This window comes from Girardinichthys multiradiatus, chromosome 4 (assembly GCF_021462225.1).
Source record: "Girardinichthys multiradiatus isolate DD_20200921_A chromosome 4, DD_fGirMul_XY1, whole genome shotgun sequence".
Taxonomy (NCBI): Eukaryota; Metazoa; Chordata; class Actinopteri; order Cyprinodontiformes; family Goodeidae; genus Girardinichthys; species Girardinichthys multiradiatus.
The window spans coordinates 25,225,258-25,247,581 of NC_061797.1; the positions used below are offsets into that span (position 1 = coordinate 25,225,258).

The window sequence follows — 22,324 nt, forward strand, 5'->3', positions numbered from 1 at the left end:
TAATCCACCGAGACAATACCACTCCAGTTAGACCCACTCACTGATACAAGCAGTGTTGAATTTATCACATGCTCGTACCCAGATTTCCTGCACTGGGAAGCTAATTATATCCCTGTTATCTTACTTGCTGTTCCTGCATTTCTGTTCTGTCCACTTCGTCTGCAATCTGCTGAACAATCTAACACCAATCTGTTTTTCCCCTGTACTCATGCTGCTTCTGCCTAGCTGCACATCGGTCTCTGGCTCGCGGTTGTCTCAGTCCGTGACGGTGGAAGAGGACAACTGCTGCGGTTGTAACGTCCTTGCCATACGCAGACACTTCCTTGATAGGGATCTCAAGCAGGTTCACGTTGTCTACACATCCTGCCACGACGCTGTGAGTAATTTAGCAAGCAGGCCATAAGTAGCCAGAGGTGTTTTAAGATTTATTTCCTTGTCTGAATGAAGGATGGATGCTGTACAAGGGTTTCACAACATCAGGCAAATGTTTTATTTCTAATGCCTTGCAGAAGTCAATTGCGGTGTCACCCTTTTTTTGAGTTCATGTACTGTGCTCTGCAACTTTAGTCATGCTACTACCACAAACTTTACTTTATTTTAATGAGGTTTTATGTGTTAGGCCAACACAAAGTAACAGACAGTGGGGAGAGAGAGTGGGGGAAGCATGCAGCAAAGGTCAACAGGCCAGGAGTTAAGCCTATGATGGGCTGCGTCGAGGACTAAGGCCACTGTAGGTGCGCACTCTTCCCCTGCACCTTGTGCCCGATGCTAGCTTCTCCTTTGTCTAGATGGACCTGTATGACTTTGACTCTGATTTAAGGCACCCAGATAACATTATAGAAAATAATTTCAAAGTACAGGGCAGCTTGGTGTGTTCCAGCACAACACAGTCCCCACTCTGCCTTTGAGCAATGCATACACATCATGATGATGGGCTTTTTAGCAGTGCGCAGTGTCGAACACTTCCTTTGTGAAAAAACATTAGTCTTTCACTTCATATATCTGGCCTATAATGAAAGACTGGCAACAAGAAAGCCATAAAATGTCTTGTTTGCAGTTCAAACCAACAAACCATGTAGAGGACACAGCAAGAATGTAGAAGATGGTGCACTAGTCTATTAGGACCAAAATGTAACACCAGGAACACCCTCTCCCCATAATGAAACATGGTGGTGACAACATCATACTGTTGGGATGCTTTTCCTCAGCAAGAAGGAAGATGGCACCTGGTGATTGGATGATATATGGAACTAAATACACAGTAATCCTGGAAGAAAACCTATTAGAGGCTCCAAAAGTTTTGACACTGGAGAGGGAGTTCCCCCTGCAGCAGGACACAACCTGAAACCTACCGCCAAAGCTACAATGGAATGGTTTAGATCAAAGCTTTCATATATGTTTGAATGATCCTGTTAAAGTCCAGGCCAAAATCCAATTTATTATTTGTGGCAAGACATTTTTATAAACATTGTCTTAGTCCAGTCTGTCTGAGGTTCAGCTGTTTTGCATATTGTAAAACATATAGAGATGCTTGCAATGTTCTTAACAAGACACTGTGTTTGTCTAAGAAATGTTAAACAGTGGGTCAGCATAGGTTTGTTGGTTTGCGCTGTAGTTTTTGTTCTTGGTGTGCATCTTGTCTTGACTGTATTAGCAGCCCTACACTGTAGTTGCTGAGATGCTGGAAGCTGCATGAGATGAGAGCTGTTCACATCCCATGTAAGTCAAGTGTTGCAGACCTGCAAATGTTCTCCACATTTGAAGAATCCCAGAGTCATATGAATGTTGCTCCAAACTGTTGCTGTGACAAGATAAATTATACTCCATATAATTCAATTCAGTTCAGTTTATTTATATAGCGACAATTCACAACACATGTCGTCTCAAGGCACTTCACAAAAGTCAGGTACATACATTTCAATTAATCCTAACCATTGAACAGTGCAGTCAGATTCAGTTATTTATTCAAATTGGATAAAAAGACTTTCTGTCTAAGGAAACCCAGCAGATTGCATCCAGTCAGTGACTTGCAGCATTCCCTCCTCCTGGATGAACATGTAGAGACAGTGGACAGTCACTGGCGTTGACTTTGCAGCAATCCCTCATACTGAGCATGCATGTAGCGACAGTGGAGAGGAAAAACTCCCTTTTAACAGGAAGAAACTTCCACCAGAACCAGGCTCAGTGTGAGCGGCCATCTGCCATGAGCGACCGGGGGTTTGAGAGAACAGAGCAGAGACACAAAGAAGCACTGATCCAGGAGTACTTTCTATGGGAAGGAAAAGTAAATGTTAATGGATGTAGCTCCTTTAGTTGTTTCACCTAGAAAGAAAGAACAGATAAACTCTGAGCCAGTTTTCAAGGTTAGAGTCTGAAAGAGAGCACATATAATTAGTCACAGTAGAAGCTCAGTCAATTGCCATGTCTAGGAGAGAGAAAGGGTTAAACACTGAAAGACAGGGCCATGTGGATCATCGGTAGAGGGTGAGCATTAAGTTGTTGCCAGCAGAAGGAATTCATCGGGATTCATGGATAAGTGAAGCTGAGTATCATCAGCGTAACAGTGAAAATGTATCCCCTGCTGCCTGATAATTTGACCTATTGGAAACATATATATAGTAAAGAGAATTGGCCCAAGTACTGAACCCTGTGGTACTCCACAATTAACCATGGAGTTTAAAGATGATTTTTCATTTACATGAACAAACTGGAATCTGTCAGACAGATAAGATTTAAACCAGCCTAGTGCTGTTCCCCTGATCCCTACAGCATATTCCAGCCTTTTTAAGAGAATATTATGGTCGACTGTATCAAATGCAGCACTGAGATCTAACAGAACCAGTACAGACACAAGTCCATTATCTGAGGCCATAAGAATATCATTAGTGACTTTCAGCAGAGCTGTTTCAGTGCTATGATGAACTCTGAAGCCTGACTGAAACACTTCAAACAGGTCATTGCTGTGTAAATGCTCACACATTTGATTAGCAACTATTTTCTCAAGAATTTTAGATAAGAATGGAAGATTGGATATAGGTCTGTAATTTTTCAAGTCATCTCGATCAAGCGAAGGTTTCTTAAGTAAAGGTTTAATTACAGCTACCTTAAAAGCTTGTGGTACATATCAATTTACTAAGGATAAATTAATCATATCTAAAATGGGGCTGGTAATCAGAGGGAACACTTCCTTAAATAATTTGGTTGGGATTGGGTCTAACATACAAGTTGAAGGTTTAGATGAAGCTAATATTTCTGATAACTCAGGAAGCTTCACAGGATCAAAACAGTCCAAACACAAATCAGGTTCTGCAGTTATTTCCAATGTTGTCTCACTTGCTGAGGATGAAGTAATCATCTTCGGGAGTATGTCAAAGATTTTATTTTTAATAGAATCAATTTTATTTAAGAAGAATCCCATAAAGTCATGGCTGCTAAGAGCTAAGGGAATGGATGACTCAACAGAGCTATGACTCTGTGTAAGTTTAGCAACTGTACTAAAGAGAAACCTAGGATTATTCTTGTTCTCTTCTATTAATGATGAGAAATAACCTGTTCTGGCTTGGCGAAATGTCTTTTTATACAACAGTAGGCTATTTTTCCAGATTAAGTAGGAATCCTCTAGGTGTGTAGAGCGCCATTTTCTCTCCAATTTTCTAACATTGTGCTTTAAAGGAGCCTGCCTCCTGTGAATAATTACCTTCTTTTTCAAGGGGGCTGGATTGTCTAATGCATCACGCAATGATGAAGAAACACTATGAACAAGAGAATCATATATATTTTATTTAAGTGAATTGGCTGGTTGCTGACCCCTCCTTTTTAGAACAGGGGGGCAAGCATTTTTGCATGAGTGTACTGACTGCAGTCACTTCACATTGTAATGACAAATCTACTTATGACATAAACATATTTGACAGTTTTTACAACATCATCATCAAAATTGCTGCCACAGTCGGAAACCGCTGTGGGAATTACATTAAAAGTTGAGCTATACTTTTCTCCTGGTCCTTTTTTAAAATTCCTAAATAGTCAATAAAGGACATTAATAAATAGTTTCCTCATTGCATAGCAAAGATATTTTTATACCAATACTAAAACTTGTACTTGGGCCACTAATTTGCAGAGCAGAGTGCTTCTGAGTGAGGTTAACCAGCGCTGGGTTTCCATTTATAAATTCACTGACTTGAGACTTTGCGCTGTGCCAGGATGGAAAAAGGCCTTGACGGCAAAGAAAAGGAGAATTGCTCCGGGGGTGCCGGGCTGCTTGCTGATGAAACTATAACTCTTTTCAGACAGCCTGCTCGACACAGCACTGTACCTTTATTATTTTCTGTGGGAGAAGTGTGAGAACAGAACGAGGAGGAACTGATGTGCCTTTATGACAGCAACAGAGATAGTCACAGAGCCGAATTTGAGTGTATGCTAAAGATTTTATTTGGGAACTCAAGCATACAGTTTGAAAGCACTCGTTGTGACCGATTTATTTTGATCTCCTCATTATTCTGCCAGCAAAGGCAGTATAATTAAGGGCTCTTGAGCCTCTGGCAAACCAAGCAAATGGTCAGCTTTCTGTCGATGAGACTGACAACGCTGGTTGTCTTTTGTTGTAAGGTTGTTTTCCGCATAACAGAATCGTTTCAGAACCAACTTCTAGTGTCCATTAAAAGAAATCACAGCAAAACCATAAAAAGTTGCCAAGCTTCACGTGCTCCTTTTATTTATTTCAGAAGGAAATTCTAAGTTGTATGTTTCTTTCAGTAAATTTAGAATGAAAGTAGAAGTTCCGATGACATCTTCTTTTGACATTTGAATGTGGTGTAGATCTGCCATGCTACAAATGTATTTCTGGTGGTAACTTTTGCCTGTTTCTCCTTTTCCCATCTGTACTCTGGTAGTCATTTGCCAGTGGATTGTGCAGTGCTGCATATCAAATTGTTTTTGGGATCAATTTTATTCCTCTTCTCCTTAAAGTTGGCTTTCTGAAAGGGGAAATAAACATCATTACATACTAATACAAAAGGGACCGGTACAAAGAACCGTTTGTCCACATCTTTCAGGTAGTAGCTTAGAGCTGCTTTATGATTATGAACTGTAAGTTGCAATTTAATGCCAAAACTAACAAAACCCAAGTGTTAGGAGATCTGACTCATAATGTCTCATTTTGGATGTGACAGCAATGTTTCAGGTCTTTGTTTTTCTCCGCTTTTGTGATTTTATAAAAAACACAGTTAACAATATGCGAGGTGATGAAAATCTAACGAAATTATGTTGTATCCTCTAAACATTTTAGGGTTCCTATACAGTTTGGCATAGTATGGAATTGAATTTAAATGAGATAAGAGGAAGAAAATAGAGGAAGAAAAAAAAAAAAATTTTTTTCCCTTAATGTCTTATCCTATTGTCTAAAAGGTGAATCTATCCGTTGTCCATTTATCCATCCATCCTACCATTTGCCTTCCTCCCTTGCTTCCTTCCTTCTAGTTTGTGTATTTTGTTGCTGCTATTTGCCCTCCAGTCACTGACTCAGAAGTTCCTCCTCCTGAACAAGTGTGTAGCGACAGTTGACAGTTTATCGCATCAAGTCGTTAAGTTTGCAGCAATCCTTCATACTAGGCATGCGTTTGGCGACACTGGAGACATAAACTCCCTTTTAACAGAAAGAAATCTCCAGCAGAACCTGGCTCAGTGTTAGCTGCCATTTGCCATGACCCACTGGGGGGTTTAAGAACACAAACACAGAAAAGCAGAGAAGTGCTGGTGTAGGAGTACTTTCTATGTTTAAAAAAAAGTATAAAGTTAATTGCAGCAGTAATTCTTTTACTGGCTTCATCTAGGAGAGAAACACAGCTGAAATAATATTCATAGAGAATCTAAAGGAGCATGAGCTGTTTTGAAAAGAAGAAGGGGCACAAAAGTTTCACTCTCTAGATGTGTTGCAGCAAAAGGTGGTTCTGCAAACGCTGTGTGCGCACACCACACTTTCTAGATTTTAATGCCTCATTTTCCTTCCACTCCACAATTATGTTTTGTGTGAGTGTAATCGCAAAAAATTCCAGTAAAATGCTATAAATGTTGTGGTTGTTAGATGAGACAATTTGTAGGGGTTCAAGTAGTATTTGCTTTGAGCAGTTTTACATGGTTCTTTCTGCACACCCTGAGGCTAGGAGGAACATCATGGTGCCACTGCTTGGTCATATTGTCAGGTTTGGTGTGTCATGAGGATGTCTCCTACAGTTTTTTTTAACCTGAACCCACATTTACCACTTGCAATGTTTCAAACAGGTTTACGAGACTCCGTTCTTCGTGGCGGTGGATCATGCCAAGAAGAAAGTTGTCATCAGTATCAGGGGAACCCTTTCTCCAAAGGTGATTTTCATTTTCCATGTCTGCTTTAATTCATCATCATAAAAGTATTTATTTTTCTAGTAGTGTTGGAGGCCCCCACCCCCCACACCACCTTCACATTCTAACACCTTCAAAGAACAGGTTATATTCTCATATTTCAGTGCAACACTCGAACTCCCACACCCATCACGCAAAGATCGAGAGCGTGACTGTCCACTCTTAGAGAGAAATGTCCTTTCTGCTCTGATTTAAGCTTGTTGGAAGATATCTCTGTTTGTAAACCAGAACTGAATAGAAATAAAGGTATTTATCATGGCTCCAGTGTGTAGCAAAGATAAAATGCTTATAGAAAGGAAACTTATGCTCAAATTGGCCAAAACAAATACTGCACAAAGGGGGAAAAATGTTGTCCCACCATTAAAGAATTTTAATTAGGTTAAATGGAAGTTAAATGACTTAAGCTACATGAAATTACCTGAACCATCACCATGCTGTTATTTCTTTTACATTCTATGTTAAAGAATTATTACAAAACAACAAGCGATGGGCGTGAGTCATATGTTTAAAACTTTTGTATCCCTTCTGCTTTTTTAAATAATGTGATTTTTCCTTTTTCTTTTTTTTTTTACGGTTTTATTTAATTTATCTGTGTGCATCAGGACGCCCTGACTGATCTTACAGGAGACTCTGAGCGTTTGCCCGTGGAGGGGCAGCATGGGACCTGGCTTGGTCACAAGGTGAGGAACAATTCAGACTTGCTCATTTTTTCCCCTCTTTACTTGTTTCTCGATTTTCTGGGCATGTGGGGGGGTCATTTCAAATTTGAACTGCAGAGTAATTGCTCTGGTTCTTGTGAAAAGAGATGAATGGCTTCCTTTTCATTTTCTCTATCTTTTTACTGCCCTCTCTCTGTTGAATCCCTTTCTATTTCTCTCCAGGGAATGGTTTACTCAGCAGAATACATTAAGAAGAAATTGGAGCAGGAAATGATCTTGTCACAAGCTTTTGGAAGAGACTTGGTACGTGACTCAGTGTACAGTGTAAAATATGACTGGTCCAGTAAGGATCCTGTTTCGAATGTGTGCTGACATTACCAGTTGTATCTTTTTTAAAGCTTTACTAAACGTGTAAAATGACCATGAACTGAATCTTTGTGTAAAGAATACATTTTGCCAAGAGCTAAAGAGGTAACTCTTTGTAGTGGTAATAGTGTGCTGCTGTGAGTATAATGACTCTGTTTCCCACAGAGCAAGGGCACCATGCATTATGGGCTGGTGATAGTCGGGCACTCACTTGGTGCAGGCACTGCTGCTATTCTCTCCTTCCTGCTCAGACCTCAGTACCCCACACTCCACTGCTACTCTTATTCTCCACCTGGTGGCCTTCTAAGGTAAGTCAGGCAGTTTCACTTTTAAAAAATGAGTGGAGGTGTGTTGGAATAATGAAAGAAGTTATGAAATGGTAAAATGAGACAGAATTGTCATGTTCATGTTTTTAAATAGAACAAATCGCCCTCACAAGAGCTCAGCATCAGTTTGAATTAAGACACTGAAACTATGAAATACTAAATTCCTTGTGTAGAATTTCATTTTTAAATTAATACTTTCCACCTTGAATTGTTTTATTATGTATTTAATACCACATACAAAAATGTATGCATTTGTTGATTTATCTGATATATTTGTTTTATTTAAATTATCCCATACAAAGTTATTAATTTAATGACTTATTTGTTTTGTTATGCAGTGGTAGCAATCTGCTTAAAATCAGTTCAGCAAGAAATTACTTAATGCAGCTGTGTGCACATCTAGCAGCTGTAAAACCTCTGTAGGTTTCATGATTGTTGCCCTATTTTAGTTATATATCTTTATAATGTGGGTAGAGTTATTCATCAGTATTATATTTCCAAAGCTGTCAAATGTATTTGGGACCACCAGAGAATTGTGACCAAGAACCAACACATGTTCACTGATCGATACAGTGCTTAAAGGCATCCTAGAAAGTAGTCTACTACCTTATCCATAAATGTCTCCTTAGAGTCTATTACACAAAGAGCCTAGGTGGCCACATATCAGTTCTGTGTTAAAATGCTGCAGTATTCTGCGGTAAAGAAATGGACAGTGGACACATTTTATGTGGTTAGATGATTTAACTTTCAGCTTGGCTGTGGGAAAAATTGATTTTGGGGGGTTTGCATGCCACAAATGAGAAATACTATCCATACTTTTATCTGTTAAAGGTGCATACTACAGAACTGCAATACCCTCATAGCACTAGTGTGTCTTGTTTATTGACAGCATTGTAATTGTTCAGTTATATTTCCTAGAATCGAGTATTTAAATGCTCAAAATTATATATTGTGCATCACTCTATTGCTATGGGCATAATTAATAGCAGAACTGTGTTAGAAAGCTGATTATGCACCGTTTAATGTGATGTTAGGCTGGCCTGCCCCTTTATAGATTTCTTCTGTTTTTCCTTCTTTTTGACACAGATGTTTCAGATCATGCTCATGTCATCTTTGTGTCATGTTAAAAGGAGTAAATATAGAATGCAGTTTTTAAATGATGATTTCATTTGTTAAGGGAAAAAGCTACCAACCTGGCCCCATGTTAAAGTATAATTTTCCGACTTCTTTAATCCTTAATGAACTGTTTTAAACCACAATTTTTATTTCATTAGGTACACTCAGGCCAGATTACTTCTAGATCTGTAAAGTCAAGATGTTGGTCAAATAGAACCTGTCTTATAACAGAAAGTAGGCTTGAAGGACTAAAAATGTATAAATAACAATAATAAATGAAAAAGAACTCACACGTCAGTATGAAAATTATTACAAAGCCATTCCTAAGGCTTTGGGATTTCAGCGAATCAAAGTCAGAGCCATTATTCACAAATTGAGAAAAGATGAACCGGTGGAGAACCTTACCTGGAGTGACCAGCTTACTTAATATTACTCCAAGAACACATTAGTGACTCATCTAGGAGGTCACAAAAGAACCAAGAATGCCTCACTTGCCTCAGTTAACGTCAGAGTTTAAGATTCAACAATAAATGGCAAAAATAACACCCATGATGAAGTCCTGAGGCGAAAACAACTGCCAACCAACACAAACACAAAGATCCGTCTCACATTTACCAAAGAAACATTTTTGATGATCTCTAAGACTTTTGGAAAAATATTTACCGACTGACGAGACCAAAGTGGAACATTTTTTAAGGTGTGACTTCAGTTGTTGTCAGCTAATACAACATTTCAGAAACAACATCATACCAACTGTCAAGCATGTCTTGTTAGTGTGATGGCCAGTGCCTGTTTTGTTGTTTCAAGACTTGGACGATTTGTATTTTACTAGTGGTTGAACCGGTTCTCTACCAGAAAATCCAAATATAAATGTCCGGCCATCAGTTTGTGACCTCAGCGTAGGGTCCCTGAACTTCTGAATGGCTTAAACAAAATTTATTTTAACTTTATGAGAGAAAACCTTCCAATGTTGCTGAATTACAAAGTGACAATAAAGCAAAAGTACAGGAAACGTGTATGTGTAAATACCTTTTCAAAGAACTTTAGTGCCTCTTAAGGAGGACATTGTGCTGTAATGCTGCAGTATCAATAATGAAGTAGTATTGCAAAGACACTGATAGTCACTTTGTCTAATTGTCTGTTTAAGAGCAAATGTTTGCAGAAGTCTGTAGTTTTTCTTTTAGCCCAGGCCCTTATTATTCTTCACACAGTGTGTTTACATTATTCAAGGTTTTCATGTTGTCTTTTATATGCCCAGTGAGGATGCTATGGAGTACTCCAAAGAGTTTGTCACATCTGTGGTATTAGGAAAAGACCTTGTACCAAGGTATCTCTTCTTCTGGAACAGATATTTTGTGGTTAATTTCAGTTTCCAGCAGTATTACTACAATGTCCTCTGGTCTGCCATAGGCTCGGCCTGTCCCAGCTGGAGGGTTTTAGACGGCACCTTCTGGAGGTCTTACAGAAAAGTAACAAGCCAAAGGTAACTTTGTAGTTTGGTACCATAGAAGATAACCCACATTTTACTAAAATTATATGTTAATCTGATGCTTGGTTAAATAAACTTCTTGTTGTCCATAAATTATTTCTGCACAATCACAATTTTATTTAGCAATCATATAATAAACTGCTTATAAACAATAAAATATATCGCACATAAAATGGTAATTTTAAGAAAAATATATTGACATTTTTGAAACAGTGGAGGATCATTGTGGGAGGTACCAAATGCATCCCCAAATCAGAGCTTCCAGTGGAGGATGACGATCCTCCATCTCAGCCTGCGGCGCCCCCTAACAGCCGGCTATGGCTACATCCCAGTGACCTCAGCATCGCCCTGTCAGCCTCCACACCTCTCTACCCTCCTGGCAGGATCGTCCATGTGGTGCACAACCATCCACCAGAGTCATGGTCAGAAAACAGATTTGAAAAGTTCATTACATTAATTAGACCTAAAAACATTGACATTTTGTGATGATCTCGAAGATGGACATCAGTCGACCTAATTCCTGCTGCTGGCTAACGTCTTGTCTTTTTTGTGATCCAATCGTCAACTCAAGTATGTTTTCACTCAAACATGAAGACAGTTATCAGGTTTTATAACATTTATCAAATACTAAGTGTTGAGCTTTCAAATAATGTCAAAAACGAACGAACATCATTTAAAACCCTAAACCCAGACGTTTTTAGGTAATCAAGAAAGGCCAGCAAAGGTGGAACAGAGGACAGGAGATATACTTCAGGATTCAGTTGATTAATCTACATTAAAAATGTTTGGGGCTAATGTTTCTTGTGATAAGGAAAAAAAGATCCTCTGAGCATAGTCATGTACAAGGACTGAACTGAAACGCAGCAAAAAAGCTGAAAAAAAAAACCCTTTCAAGCTTGGAAAGCTTTTGCTTTATGTCAGTGTAAAAGATGAGAGATTCTTGGAAGCAAAGTAAAAAGAAAGAAAGGATGGGTGAAAAAGCTTTGCATTGTGCTCTATAAAAAAGACATGATCCTCGACATGCACCCTTTCACTGCTGTTTCATTTCACTCGCATACTTTTGGACATTTATGTGAACTTCCTAAGTCAATTCAGGTAATGTCTCGTTCACACCTGGATATTAAATGTTTCAGTATGCAATTATTAAATAAGAAATGAGCCAATAAAATTCAATAGGGATTTTGTTTTTGGTTTTTTGTTTTTATTTTAAAGTTTGTGATTCAATCTTCAATGCGCTCTTCTCTACAAATGTTTTTCTTTTTAAACTTGCAAAATTTTACATCAGTTTCCTCACTTGTCTGTTTTAGTACGTTCAGAAAATCGATACGTGATCCTGTTCCTCATGCATTTGACCGATTGTGTTTCTGCCACTTCAGTTGCGGACAGGAAGAGCCGACCTACTCGGCTCTTTGGGGAGACAACAAGGGGTTTAACGAGGTCATCATATCGCCGGCCATGCTGAACGAGCACATGCCCCACATGGTGATGGAGGGCCTGAACAAGGTCTGTTTTATCCGGGTGTATGTTTATGGTTCTCTTTAAGGTATGTTTTCACATGACGGAAACTTGTCCTTCCAGTCTTGCTTTTGACTTTCAGTACTGGGTAATCACATTGTTGGTGAGTGGTGTCAGTTGCTTCTAACAAAACAGACGGGGTGCATATTTTTAGCTGAAGTTCATGAATGAGAGTAGCTGGAGTTTTAAAATGACACTTTCATGAAAATGACTTTCATCATTACTGTGGAAGGCTGAAAATATCTTCATAGGTTTTTAAGAGTCTTTTTTGGAAAGATGCACAAAAGTTGAGCAAAACAGTAGAGATTGATCAGGCTTCATTTTAATTCCAATAAAATTTTTATTTACATTTTTTTTCATTTGGTTGCATCCTAATATAACTGGATTCCAGGCATTAATGCTCATAGGAAGGAAAGCCTATAGAATGAATCAATTGATAAACTTTTTATAATGATAAATGATGGCCATGTTGTCTTTGTGACATTTTAGTCTACACATTTTTGGATTGTTTGCAGAACTAGACAAGTGACTTCTGCAGATATTGTTACTGACCTTTTCTGTATTACTGCTAAAAAAACACAGTTGCAAAGTTTTATGACAATCAGAAATAAAGAAATGTTGTGAGGCATTTGAAAGGTTGATTTGTGCATGTGAGCCATTCCTAACCCATAACTTACTTCACCTTTCTGTTTTTGTTCTTCTTCGTGGGTCCTGTCTCAAAGCATGGGAGCCGTTCTGTCACATTTGGTTCGTGGGCTTCTCGGGTTCTTCTAGGACGTTGAACATCTGTTTTGAAAACAAGCTGTTAATGTGTATGTCTGCATGTGAAGGATCGACGATTGGATTTGCACTTTATGTGGCTGCTGACGTAATATTTTGTGTTTTTGTTCTTGTCTGTGTGCGTAGTAAATTCTGTGGGTTAGTTAGGTTTGAGATGTGTGTATTTGCCTTCTGTGCCTAGTTTGTGGTTTGATACGTCTGGTATTTCAACAGGTACTGGAACCATTTTGTCCCCTTCCAGAGCAGGAAAATTTGCAACTGGAGGAACTGGAAGTCAGTCAGCCAGCCTGCAAGAACCCTTTGTTTATAAGCCCACAAAGAGAGCTAAATCCCCATCCTCCTCTGTCTGATACTTCCTCCACCGCCTACAAACACATGTCTGGCACTGAATCCCACACAGAAACCGAAGCTGTTTCCGTCCGTCCGACTGGCATTGCTTCTCCCTCTTTTCCAGATGTCGAGTCTGTTCCTCCACCTCCTCTGTCAGGCTACACCTCTGCCTCCCAGCCATGCTTGGTGTCTGTCGTTTCACTTTCTAACATCTCCCGCCCTCACACAGGAATGCTTTCAGCTGAAAATGATTCACGCTTACCATCAAAAACCAAATCCCTGCCATGCCTTTATATCTCTAATGAAGATGTGATGCCTACCCTTCTTTTTGAAGGGATGTCTGTTGAGTCTAACTCTACTCATACTGAAAATTATCCGTTCAAGGTAGTGTCATCACAAAACTGCTTGCAAAGTCACGAGATCTGCAGTTTCCAAGTGTCAAGCCGTTTTACTGATTCCATTATCTAAACTTGCTAACACTCAGTATTAAGCTTATTTGTACGTGCAAATGCCAATTTTAAGCACTTAGCTTAATTGTTCCTTATTCACAAAGTGAAGAAAAGGCCAGTCGGCACTGTGGCTGTTTTGGTGTCGGCCTTTAAGGCCACTTTAAAAGAGTGAAATGACAACTTTGAAAGTAATCAAAGAGGAAGTGGAGAGGCGTTTCCATTTCTCCCACTATAAAAATCAACAAAAGGCCTCTCAGTAGAGCAACTTTAATGGTAAAATCACCAACTAGGTGTCTTCCATTGCTGGTTCATGTACAGGTGCTTCTCAAAATATTAGCATATTGTGATAAAGTTCATTATTTTCCATAATGTCATGATGAAAATTTAACATTCATATATTTTAGATTCATTGCACACTAACTGAAATATTTCAGGTCTTTTATTGTCTTAATGCGGATGATTTTGGCATACAGCTCATGAAAACCCAAAATTCCTATCTCACAAAATTAGCATATTTCATCCGACCAATAAAAAAAAAGTGTTTTTAATACAAAAAACATCAACCTTCAAATAATCATTTACAGTTATGCACTCAATACTTGGTCGGGAATCCTTTTGCAGAAATGACTGCTTCAATGTGGCGTGGCATGGAGGCAATCAGCCTGTGGCACTGCTGAGGTCTTATGGAGGCCCAGGATGCTTCGATAGCGGCCTTTAGCTCATCCAGAGTGTTGGGTCTTGAGTCTCTCAACGTTCTCTTCACAATATCCCACAGATTCTCTACGGGGTTCAGGTCAGGAGAGTTGGCAGGCCAATTGAGCACAGTGATACCATGGTCAGTAAACCATTTACCAGTGGTTTTGGCACTGTGAGCAGGTGCCAGGTCGTGCTGAAAAATGAAATCTTCATCTCCATAAAGCTTTTCAGCAGATAGAAGCATGAAGTGCTCCAAAATCTCCTGATAGCTAGCTGCATTGACCCTGCCCTTGATAAAACACAGTGGACCAACACCAGCAGCTGACACGGCACCCCAGACCATCACTGACTGTGGGTACTTGACACTGGACTTCTGGCATTTTGGCATTTCCTTCTCCCCAGTCTTCCTCCAGACTCTGGCACCTTGATTTCTGAATGACATGCAGAATTTGCTTTCATCCGAAAAAAGTACTTTGGACCACTGAGCAACAGTCCAGTGCTGCTTCTCTGTAGCCCAGGTCAGGCGCTTCTGCCGCTGTTTCTGGTTCAAAAGTGGCTTGACCTGGGGAATGCGGCACCTGTAGCCCATTTCCTGCACTCGCCTGTGCACGGTGGCTCTGGATGTTTCTACTCCAGACTCAGTCCACTGCTTCCGCAGGTCCCCCAAGGTCTGGAATCGGCCCTTCTCCACAATCTTCCTCAGGGTCCGGTCACCTCTTCTCATTGTGCAGCGTTTTCTGCCACACTTTTTCCTTCCCACAGACTTCCCACTGAGGTGCCTTGATACAGCACTCTGGGAACAGCCTATTTATTCAGAAATTTCTTTCTGTGTCTTACCCTCTTGCTTGAGGGTGTCAATAGTGGCCTTCTGGACAGCAGTCAGGTCGGCAGTCTTACCCATGATTGGGGTTTTGAGTGATGAACCAGGCTGGGAGTTTTAAAGGCCTCAGGAATCTTTTGCAGGTGTTTAGAGTTAACTCGTTGATTCAGATGATTAGGTTCATAGCTCGTTTAGAGACCCTTTTAATGATATGCTAATTTTGTGAGATAGGAATTTTGGGTTTTCATGAGCTGTATGCCAAAATCATCCGTATTAAGACAATAAAAGACCTGAAATATTTCAGTTAGTGTGCAATGAATCTAAAATATATAAATGTTTAATTTTCATCATTACATTATGGAAAATAATGAACTTTATCACAATATGCTAATATTTTGAGAAGGACCTGTACTTAGTTGCATTTTCCACATAAACCACTGGTTAAATGCATCAAGCCATGGCAACTTTATTGCTGTTAAATAAGTGTTCTTGTTGAAAAAAAACAAAAGTAGAACGTATTTGAATTTTACTAAATAGTGTACAAAGTTTGGGCAAGAAATGTGTTGCATAGGATTGAGCAAACAGCTTCAACATTACGTCACATATTAAAGGTGTAGTTTGTAATGTGTTTCTAGTCAGAAAAATAGCTTTAAACAGTTCTTTTTTTCTGATGATTTTTTAAAAAGAATTAACCTCTGATTCTTTCCCTGCCTTTCCTCTGCCATAGTGCATTCAGTCAAGTGCCTTAGTGCAAAATCTGTGATGCCTGCTCCACAACCTCACAAGTTTTCATTGTATTCAGAGTTTCCATGGTGATGTAATTTCTTCCTCATTAACTGCTCTTTTTTTCCCCCCGCCACTCTTGGCTGGGTTTTTCAGTTGCTGCAGCTCATCTTTATGAATAACTATTCCCTCGTTTTGTCGTTTAAAAAAGCATATTCATCTTTTCTCTGATTTTATTCCCTGAGAAAGGTGTAAAAACAGGGACTGCTCTACTTTTTTTGCTCATTTCCCACTAAGTTTACACATTTCTTTAAAAAAAATCTCACTTGGTATGAGCTGAGGGTTGATACTTACATATTTAAATACTGAAAGGTGAAGAAAGCATTTACAATGTTGACATTTTCTAATATGAACAACCTGAATATGTAACTACTGGGATTGCAGTAAAACCTCATCATTCACATGTAATTTCTGCCATCATTTGTCTTATCGTGCACTCAGTTAAAAGTGATGCAATAGATGTTATTGGTGATGGATATTTGCTGTAATTTATCACTTGCATCAATAATATATCATTTTTCACTGGTTGCACTCAGCCAGATAATGTTATTTTAATGCTCTCTAACCATCTCCCTAACCAACTACATTTTAATAGCATTTTAATTTACTAAACCTATATCCATTGTATTTTATCTTTGTCACACTTCATGTAATTTAAAAATTTCATTCTACCATTGTGTATATGTTTTCTTATGTGTCCATTGATTCATTAAAGTTTACTAAACATTTGTAATTGTGGTGTTTGCTCTGTTACTACTTAACAAGTAGAAAAGGGGGATTTTATTCTATTTTCTAAGCACGAAAAATTTCCCTGTGGTTTGTTATCCTTTCAAACGAGTAATCTGGGTCTCACATAGTCCTCCCTGAGGCGTCATGGCTGCTGTGGGTGGTTAATGCCAGCTTGAGTAGGTTGTAAATTCACTTTCAGTTTGCACTTTCATCTATATGAACACTCCTTTTTTGACTGATGCAAACATGTCTGGTTGTGTGTAATTTTATTGGTTACTTAGTTGAAAGCATTAAGTTTTTGTCTTATCATGGTGGTAATCCAAAGGCATACCTGAGACTTTTTTGCATAATCTTATAATACATTCTAGGATTTCTACGAGAGAGAGAGAAAGAGATGTCTGCATGTTTTTTTGAAGAGAACAAAAGATTTAGACAAAAGAAGTAGTTGGGTTTATACGTCAGTTTTTGGTGGTTCAGTTGTTTTCAGAAAGCTGCTCTTCATTTCAGATAATAAACCATGTTATTCCATGTTTATTTACCTGCTTGGCCAATTTTTCACCTTCCCCAGTGCACATCCTCCGAACCCGTCAGTTTTTATCTCTGAAGTCGTGTGTGTGTGTGGCCTCTGTGTTATGAACAGGTGCTGGAGAACTATAATAAAGGAAAAACGGCTCTGTTGTCGGCAGCCAAGATCATGGTGAGCCCCACAGAAGTAGACTTGAACCCTGAGACCATGTTCGTGGATGCAGCCTCTCAGGAGCCGACACCCACAACAACCCACCACCGCAGGAACAGCAGTGTTCGGTTAGTACGTCAGGCACTGCTGTGGGTGTGTGCTTGAGCCTCAAAGAACATGTGAAGCTAAACCTCATCCTTGGACAGTAGCGTTATTTTAACTATGTAGTGCTGACAAACATACTACTGCTACTAACTGCTACTTTATTGTTTTCTCAAATTATTGTCTGTTTGTTTAAAAAAATAAATAAATAAAAGAGACAAACCTTTGTTACGGTAAGCAAGGCATGCTAGTACTAACTTTGCTCAATACGAACCCCTCTCTCTTGCACGCCTGCACGCTGTCTATCCACAGAGCAATTGTAACGTATGGTAGTATTCAATTCCCACCTCGCCCTCTGTGGTTCAGTCCTTGTCCAACGTCAGTGTGACGTTCCGGTAGTTTGAACATTTGAATTCTGATTTTACCCTTTGCATCCAAGAGCATACATGTACTACTAGCACACACTCCATAGGTGCTTCTCATTATGCAAACATTTCTCCTTATTTCTGCCAAGGAAACAAGGGAGGAAGGATATGCAATCTTCCTTTTTTGAGTTCCTCTATCTCTTGATGGCATAAGGTGTGAGAAGACAAAAGGAAACAAGCAAAATGATCAGCACCTATGCTCTTTTAGTCTGCTGTCTGTTCCTTCTTCCATTGACCTAATATGTTGCTGTGGGTACGTAGTTTGGATAATCTAGATATAGTGTCAGTACTAACACTTGCCAGTTTTTTCCCCCTTTTTAACTTACCAGAAGTTGTTTTGACCCACTTTTATTGTCTATCCTGTGTTTTGGGTCCCCCACTCCCCTCCCTTCCTCTATTTGTCATTCCTCTCCAACCCACTTTTTTCCTGTCCTCCAGTTCGTGTGCCCAATCTGAGATATCTCTGGATGGTTTCTCTGAGTGCCCTCCTCCCCCAGTTCCTGTAGTGCTGCGTGGAGCACGAGAGCGCCTCGCGGTGGAGCTGAGGGACCGCAAGGCGCCGCTGGCCGTCATGGAGAGTCTCTCAGATGCAGAGTCCCTCTATAGCCTAGATTCCCGGCGCTCCTCGGCAGCCTTCAGGGGGTCGCCAATGCTGGGTTGTCTACCGTTTCCTTTGGATGCCCCAATACCGGAGGAAAATCCATCTCTCAGCTCTCGCACTGAATTGTTGGCCGCAGATTGCCTGTGCCAGGGAACACCAGAGCACCTTGGTGAGGTTGGACCTTTCTTTACCCCACATGAATCCAGATCCACTCCAGATTACCCTACGAGGCTTTCTCCTGCCACGCCACGCTACAGTGGACCCCATTCCCCAGCTCTTTTAAATCAGTGTGTTCAGCCTTTTAAACATAAGTCTAATGCAGCCCCAACATTGGGTAACGATGAGGATCAGATGCCTGGTGTCTACAGCCCAAGAAGCACTCCAAATGCTCCATTAAGCCCACAGATTGGCTCTAGACTAATGGATAGCGAAAAAGAGGATTTAAAGCTGGAGACCACAGAAAAACTGTTAAGTGAAGAAACCAGTCTGGCAGCTTCCACTGCTTCACCTCAGCTTACAAATGGGAATCCCAGTCAGGCTGTGCTAGAGTTCGCCCAATACTTAGACTCTCTCTTTAGACTGGATGGCAGCAGCTCACCACCCCTGGACCTGTCTGATGGGGAGTCAGAGTCAGGCAGGGGCTCCTTTGGGCAGGGTGAGTGTCTCGGAGATGGCCAGCAGCTGGACGATGCACAGCTGCTGGCCAGAGCAACACTGGAGCCTAACCTCGTTCCCAAACCTCCACGCACTTTTGCTGGGTCTGCCGATCCCTCTTCAGGCATATCATTGTCCCCATCTTTTCCTCTTTCATCCTCAGAGGAGCTCAACGATCTTTCACCAAGCGAGGGAGCCCCCCCAGCCATACACTCCCTACGAACATCCAGCCCCTGCCACTGTCCAGAAGAGAACACGCTGTCTTCAATGGTTTAGTATGTTCTGAAGGCTCCGGTGATTCAAACATTCAAACATATCACAACACACGCATGTAGTGGAATGCAGTCACTCATCAGGGACCCAGTGACAGAACTTAATGGATCAACAAACACTACATCCATTCTTCAGGTGACCCCTTTCAACACAAACAATTTCACAGTACTGCAATAAAAAAAAAAAAGAAGATACCTCTCTGCATGCCAGGGGGCTGTGTTGCTTCACAACTGTAGCTTCACAATGCCAATCCAGAACAATGTCGTCTGACCCACATAGGGACATTTCTACATTTCATCCAGCCCCTGATTTAGCAAATGCAAAGGGAGAATTGTTAACTGAGCAGGAAATCAGAACCTAATGTTGTAGAAACAGTTAGCAAAGGCACATCCTCTAGGCTGGTGTACCAGACCTCTTCCTGCATCTTCAGCAGTTCTGAGAACTTGTACAGATTTTATTTTATTTGATCTTTTTTGAGTTTTTTTTTTAATCCGGAATGTGAAGATGGGACATATTTGTTTATAAACAGAAATGAGAAAACAATTTGAAACGTTCCTCAGTTCTACAAAGAACAGACTTGGAGAAAGAGTGCGTTGGTGAGAATACATGTGTCTTATACATTAAGTGATTGTGACAAAGTTATTACAGATGCCTATGGATGTTTTTGGAGTCTTTTGGTTACATTTTATAATGCATGACAACTTTTTTTTTATTAAGTTATTCCAAAGGAGAACTTGTCACTAAGCCACTTAGATTGACAATTTGTTACTCTTGCGCACATATTGCTCAGTTTTCCCCTTTTCCCAAAAAAAAATATAACATATATATATATATATATATATATATATATAAACAAATTGTCTTGCCAAATGTATTAATTAGATATAATTTTCTATATGTTTATGGATATTACTTTTTTAAACACAGGCTCAATTCAGTATTTCCTTTCGAGGTATTATATCAGTTCCCATCTAGACTGTTACACGAAAACACCACGGAGACAATGTCATCCTGGCATTAAAACGCTGCCATACCTGTTATGTAAAAAAAAAAAACCTCTGCACGTTGGGTTCGAACTAATGATAACCTTGCTAATTGTCTTAAATTTATTGCGTATTTTTCTTTAAAAACCTCTTAGCAATGTGCCCAGGTCAGAGTTTGCATGCTTTATGCATTTCAACGTAGCATGGCTTGTATAGAACAAGTCTCGTCATCAAGTCACAGTAAATATGCTCTGAACTTCTCCAGAAATGATCACCATATCTTAGTCATCAGTAACACAAGCCTATGAGAGGTTGATTATAAGTAAAAGGGTATCTGGACATACGTTTTTTCCTGCTCTGAAGGTTCATTCAGTTTTGGGGGTCAAAGTATTTACTTCCCTTTAATCCTGTTCGTCCTCCTTGTAGTCAGACTGAATTCACGAACGGCATTTAGTCGTCCATATCTCTTTGAGTGTGACAAGTTGCTCATGTTTTGCATTCTTTACTACAGTAAACGTCTTCACTTTTAACACTATATTTGATGGTTTTATTATCCTGCAACAAATTGGTTTGATGTCAGTGTTTTCTTATCTCGGTTTTTAAGACGGTGTGGGAAACTCATCCCAAATGCAAAACGTTATCTATTATCAAGCCCTTTTTCCCCTGTTTGTCCAAGTGGTGTGCAACATTCTGCCATGGCATGCTTATGTTTTGTTTTTTTATTAGTCTTCACAAATTCCTCAAAGTGATGAGGCCTGCTGCAGAGCGACATTTTGTGCCACACCACTACCAAGTCCGAGTCGTTTTGGGTCAGACATTACTTAGACCATTTGATCAGTCCTTGTAGACACACCACTGTTGGACCAGATGGTTCCTACTGGCAAAATCTTTGCTTGCAGTCGTTCATACACTAAACTCTGCCAATAGAAAGGACTGTGTTTGTTTTCCATTGTGATGTGTACAGCACTGTCTTTTACGTGTACTTTATGCAGATGTCTGTAAGATGAATTCCAATAAAGTCGTGTAGAGAACAACTATATAATAAGACTACCTGAAAAGATCAGTACTGACATGTAGAAGAAAAAGAAGCTATTTATTAAACTATTGGCAGATTAACAAATTCGTCTATATTAAAAAAGAAATAATTCAGCTATGTCTTGTCCATGTTTACCTGGTTTGCATCCCTTCCTTTCCTGTCCCACAATAAGAATGTATTTAATCCCTTTCCCTCATTGCCCTGCCTGTAATGGAATAAACTAAAAACTATGGGAGAAAATCACGAGTTTCTGTCATTACTCTTTTGTTAAATACATCTCAATAAATTATGTCATAAAAACTGAATTTATGACAGTAATTCATTTAAAAATGTTAAATTCATAGATTCCATACACACAGAGTGACGTCTTTGTTAGAATTTCTGTAAAGTTTGATTACGACTTTTATTTAATGAAACCCCAAAATTCAAGTTCTCAGAAAATTTGAATATAACACGTAACTAATAAAAAACTATTTCGTTCGTTCGTCGTCTTCCGCTTATCCGGGACCAGGTCGCGGGGGCAGCAGACTCAACAGAGACGCCCAGACGTCCCTCTCTCCAGACACCTCTTCCAGTTCCTCCAGGGGGAGCCCAAGGCGTTCCCAGGCCAGCCGAGAGACATAGTCCCTCCAGCGTGTCCTGGGCCGTCCCCTGGGCCTCCTCCCGGTGGGACGTGCCTGGAACACCTCCCGAGGAAGGCGTCCAGGAGGCATCCGGTATAGATGCCCGAGCCACCTCAACTGGCTCCTCTCGATGTGGAGGAGCAGCGGCTCTACTCCGAGCCCCTCCCGGATGGCCGAGCTCCTCACCCTATCTCTAAGGGAGTGCCCGGCCACCCTACGGAGCCGCTTGTATCCGGGATCTCGTTCTTTTGGTCATGACCCAAAGTTCATGGCCATAGGTGAGGGTAGGAACGTAGACCGACCAGTAAATTGAGAGCTTTGCTTTTCGGCTCAGCTCTCTCTTCACCACAACGGACCGGCACAGCGCCCCCATTACTGTGGCAGCCGCACTGATCCGTCTGTTGATCTCCCGCTCCATTCTTCCCTCACTCGTGAACAAGACCCCGAGATACTTAAACTCCTCCACTTGAGGCAGGAACTCCCCTCCAACCTGA

General features: G+C 40.2%; 1 protein-coding gene across 2 annotated transcripts in view; it reads left to right on the top strand.

Annotated features, from left to right (window-relative positions):
- The window catches only part of dagla (diacylglycerol lipase, alpha), a 47,006-nt gene extending 25,556 nt beyond the window's left edge, over nucleotides 1-21,450 (top strand). Inside the window, exons 10-21 of one of the 2 annotated variants that reach the window (XM_047362665.1) lie at nucleotides 226-376; nucleotides 6,280-6,363; nucleotides 7,002-7,079; nucleotides 7,281-7,361; nucleotides 7,590-7,732; nucleotides 10,125-10,193; nucleotides 10,277-10,349; nucleotides 10,569-10,777; nucleotides 11,732-11,858; nucleotides 17,098-17,261; nucleotides 17,451-17,468; nucleotides 18,099-21,450. In XM_047362665.1, coding sequence (XP_047218621.1) covers nucleotides 226-376; nucleotides 6,280-6,363; nucleotides 7,002-7,079; nucleotides 7,281-7,361; nucleotides 7,590-7,732; nucleotides 10,125-10,193; nucleotides 10,277-10,349; nucleotides 10,569-10,777; nucleotides 11,732-11,858; nucleotides 17,098-17,261; nucleotides 17,451-17,468; nucleotides 18,099-19,191 — 2,290 coding nt within the window. In that variant the 3' untranslated portion in view covers nucleotides 19,192-21,450. The remainder of the gene's footprint in view (nucleotides 1-225; nucleotides 377-6,279; nucleotides 6,364-7,001; nucleotides 7,080-7,280; nucleotides 7,362-7,589; nucleotides 7,733-10,124; nucleotides 10,194-10,276; nucleotides 10,350-10,568; nucleotides 10,778-11,731; nucleotides 11,859-17,097; nucleotides 17,262-17,450; nucleotides 17,469-18,098) is intronic. The other variant, XM_047362667.1, reaches the window with a different exon arrangement.
- Nucleotides 21,451-22,324: the final 874 nt, after the last annotated feature.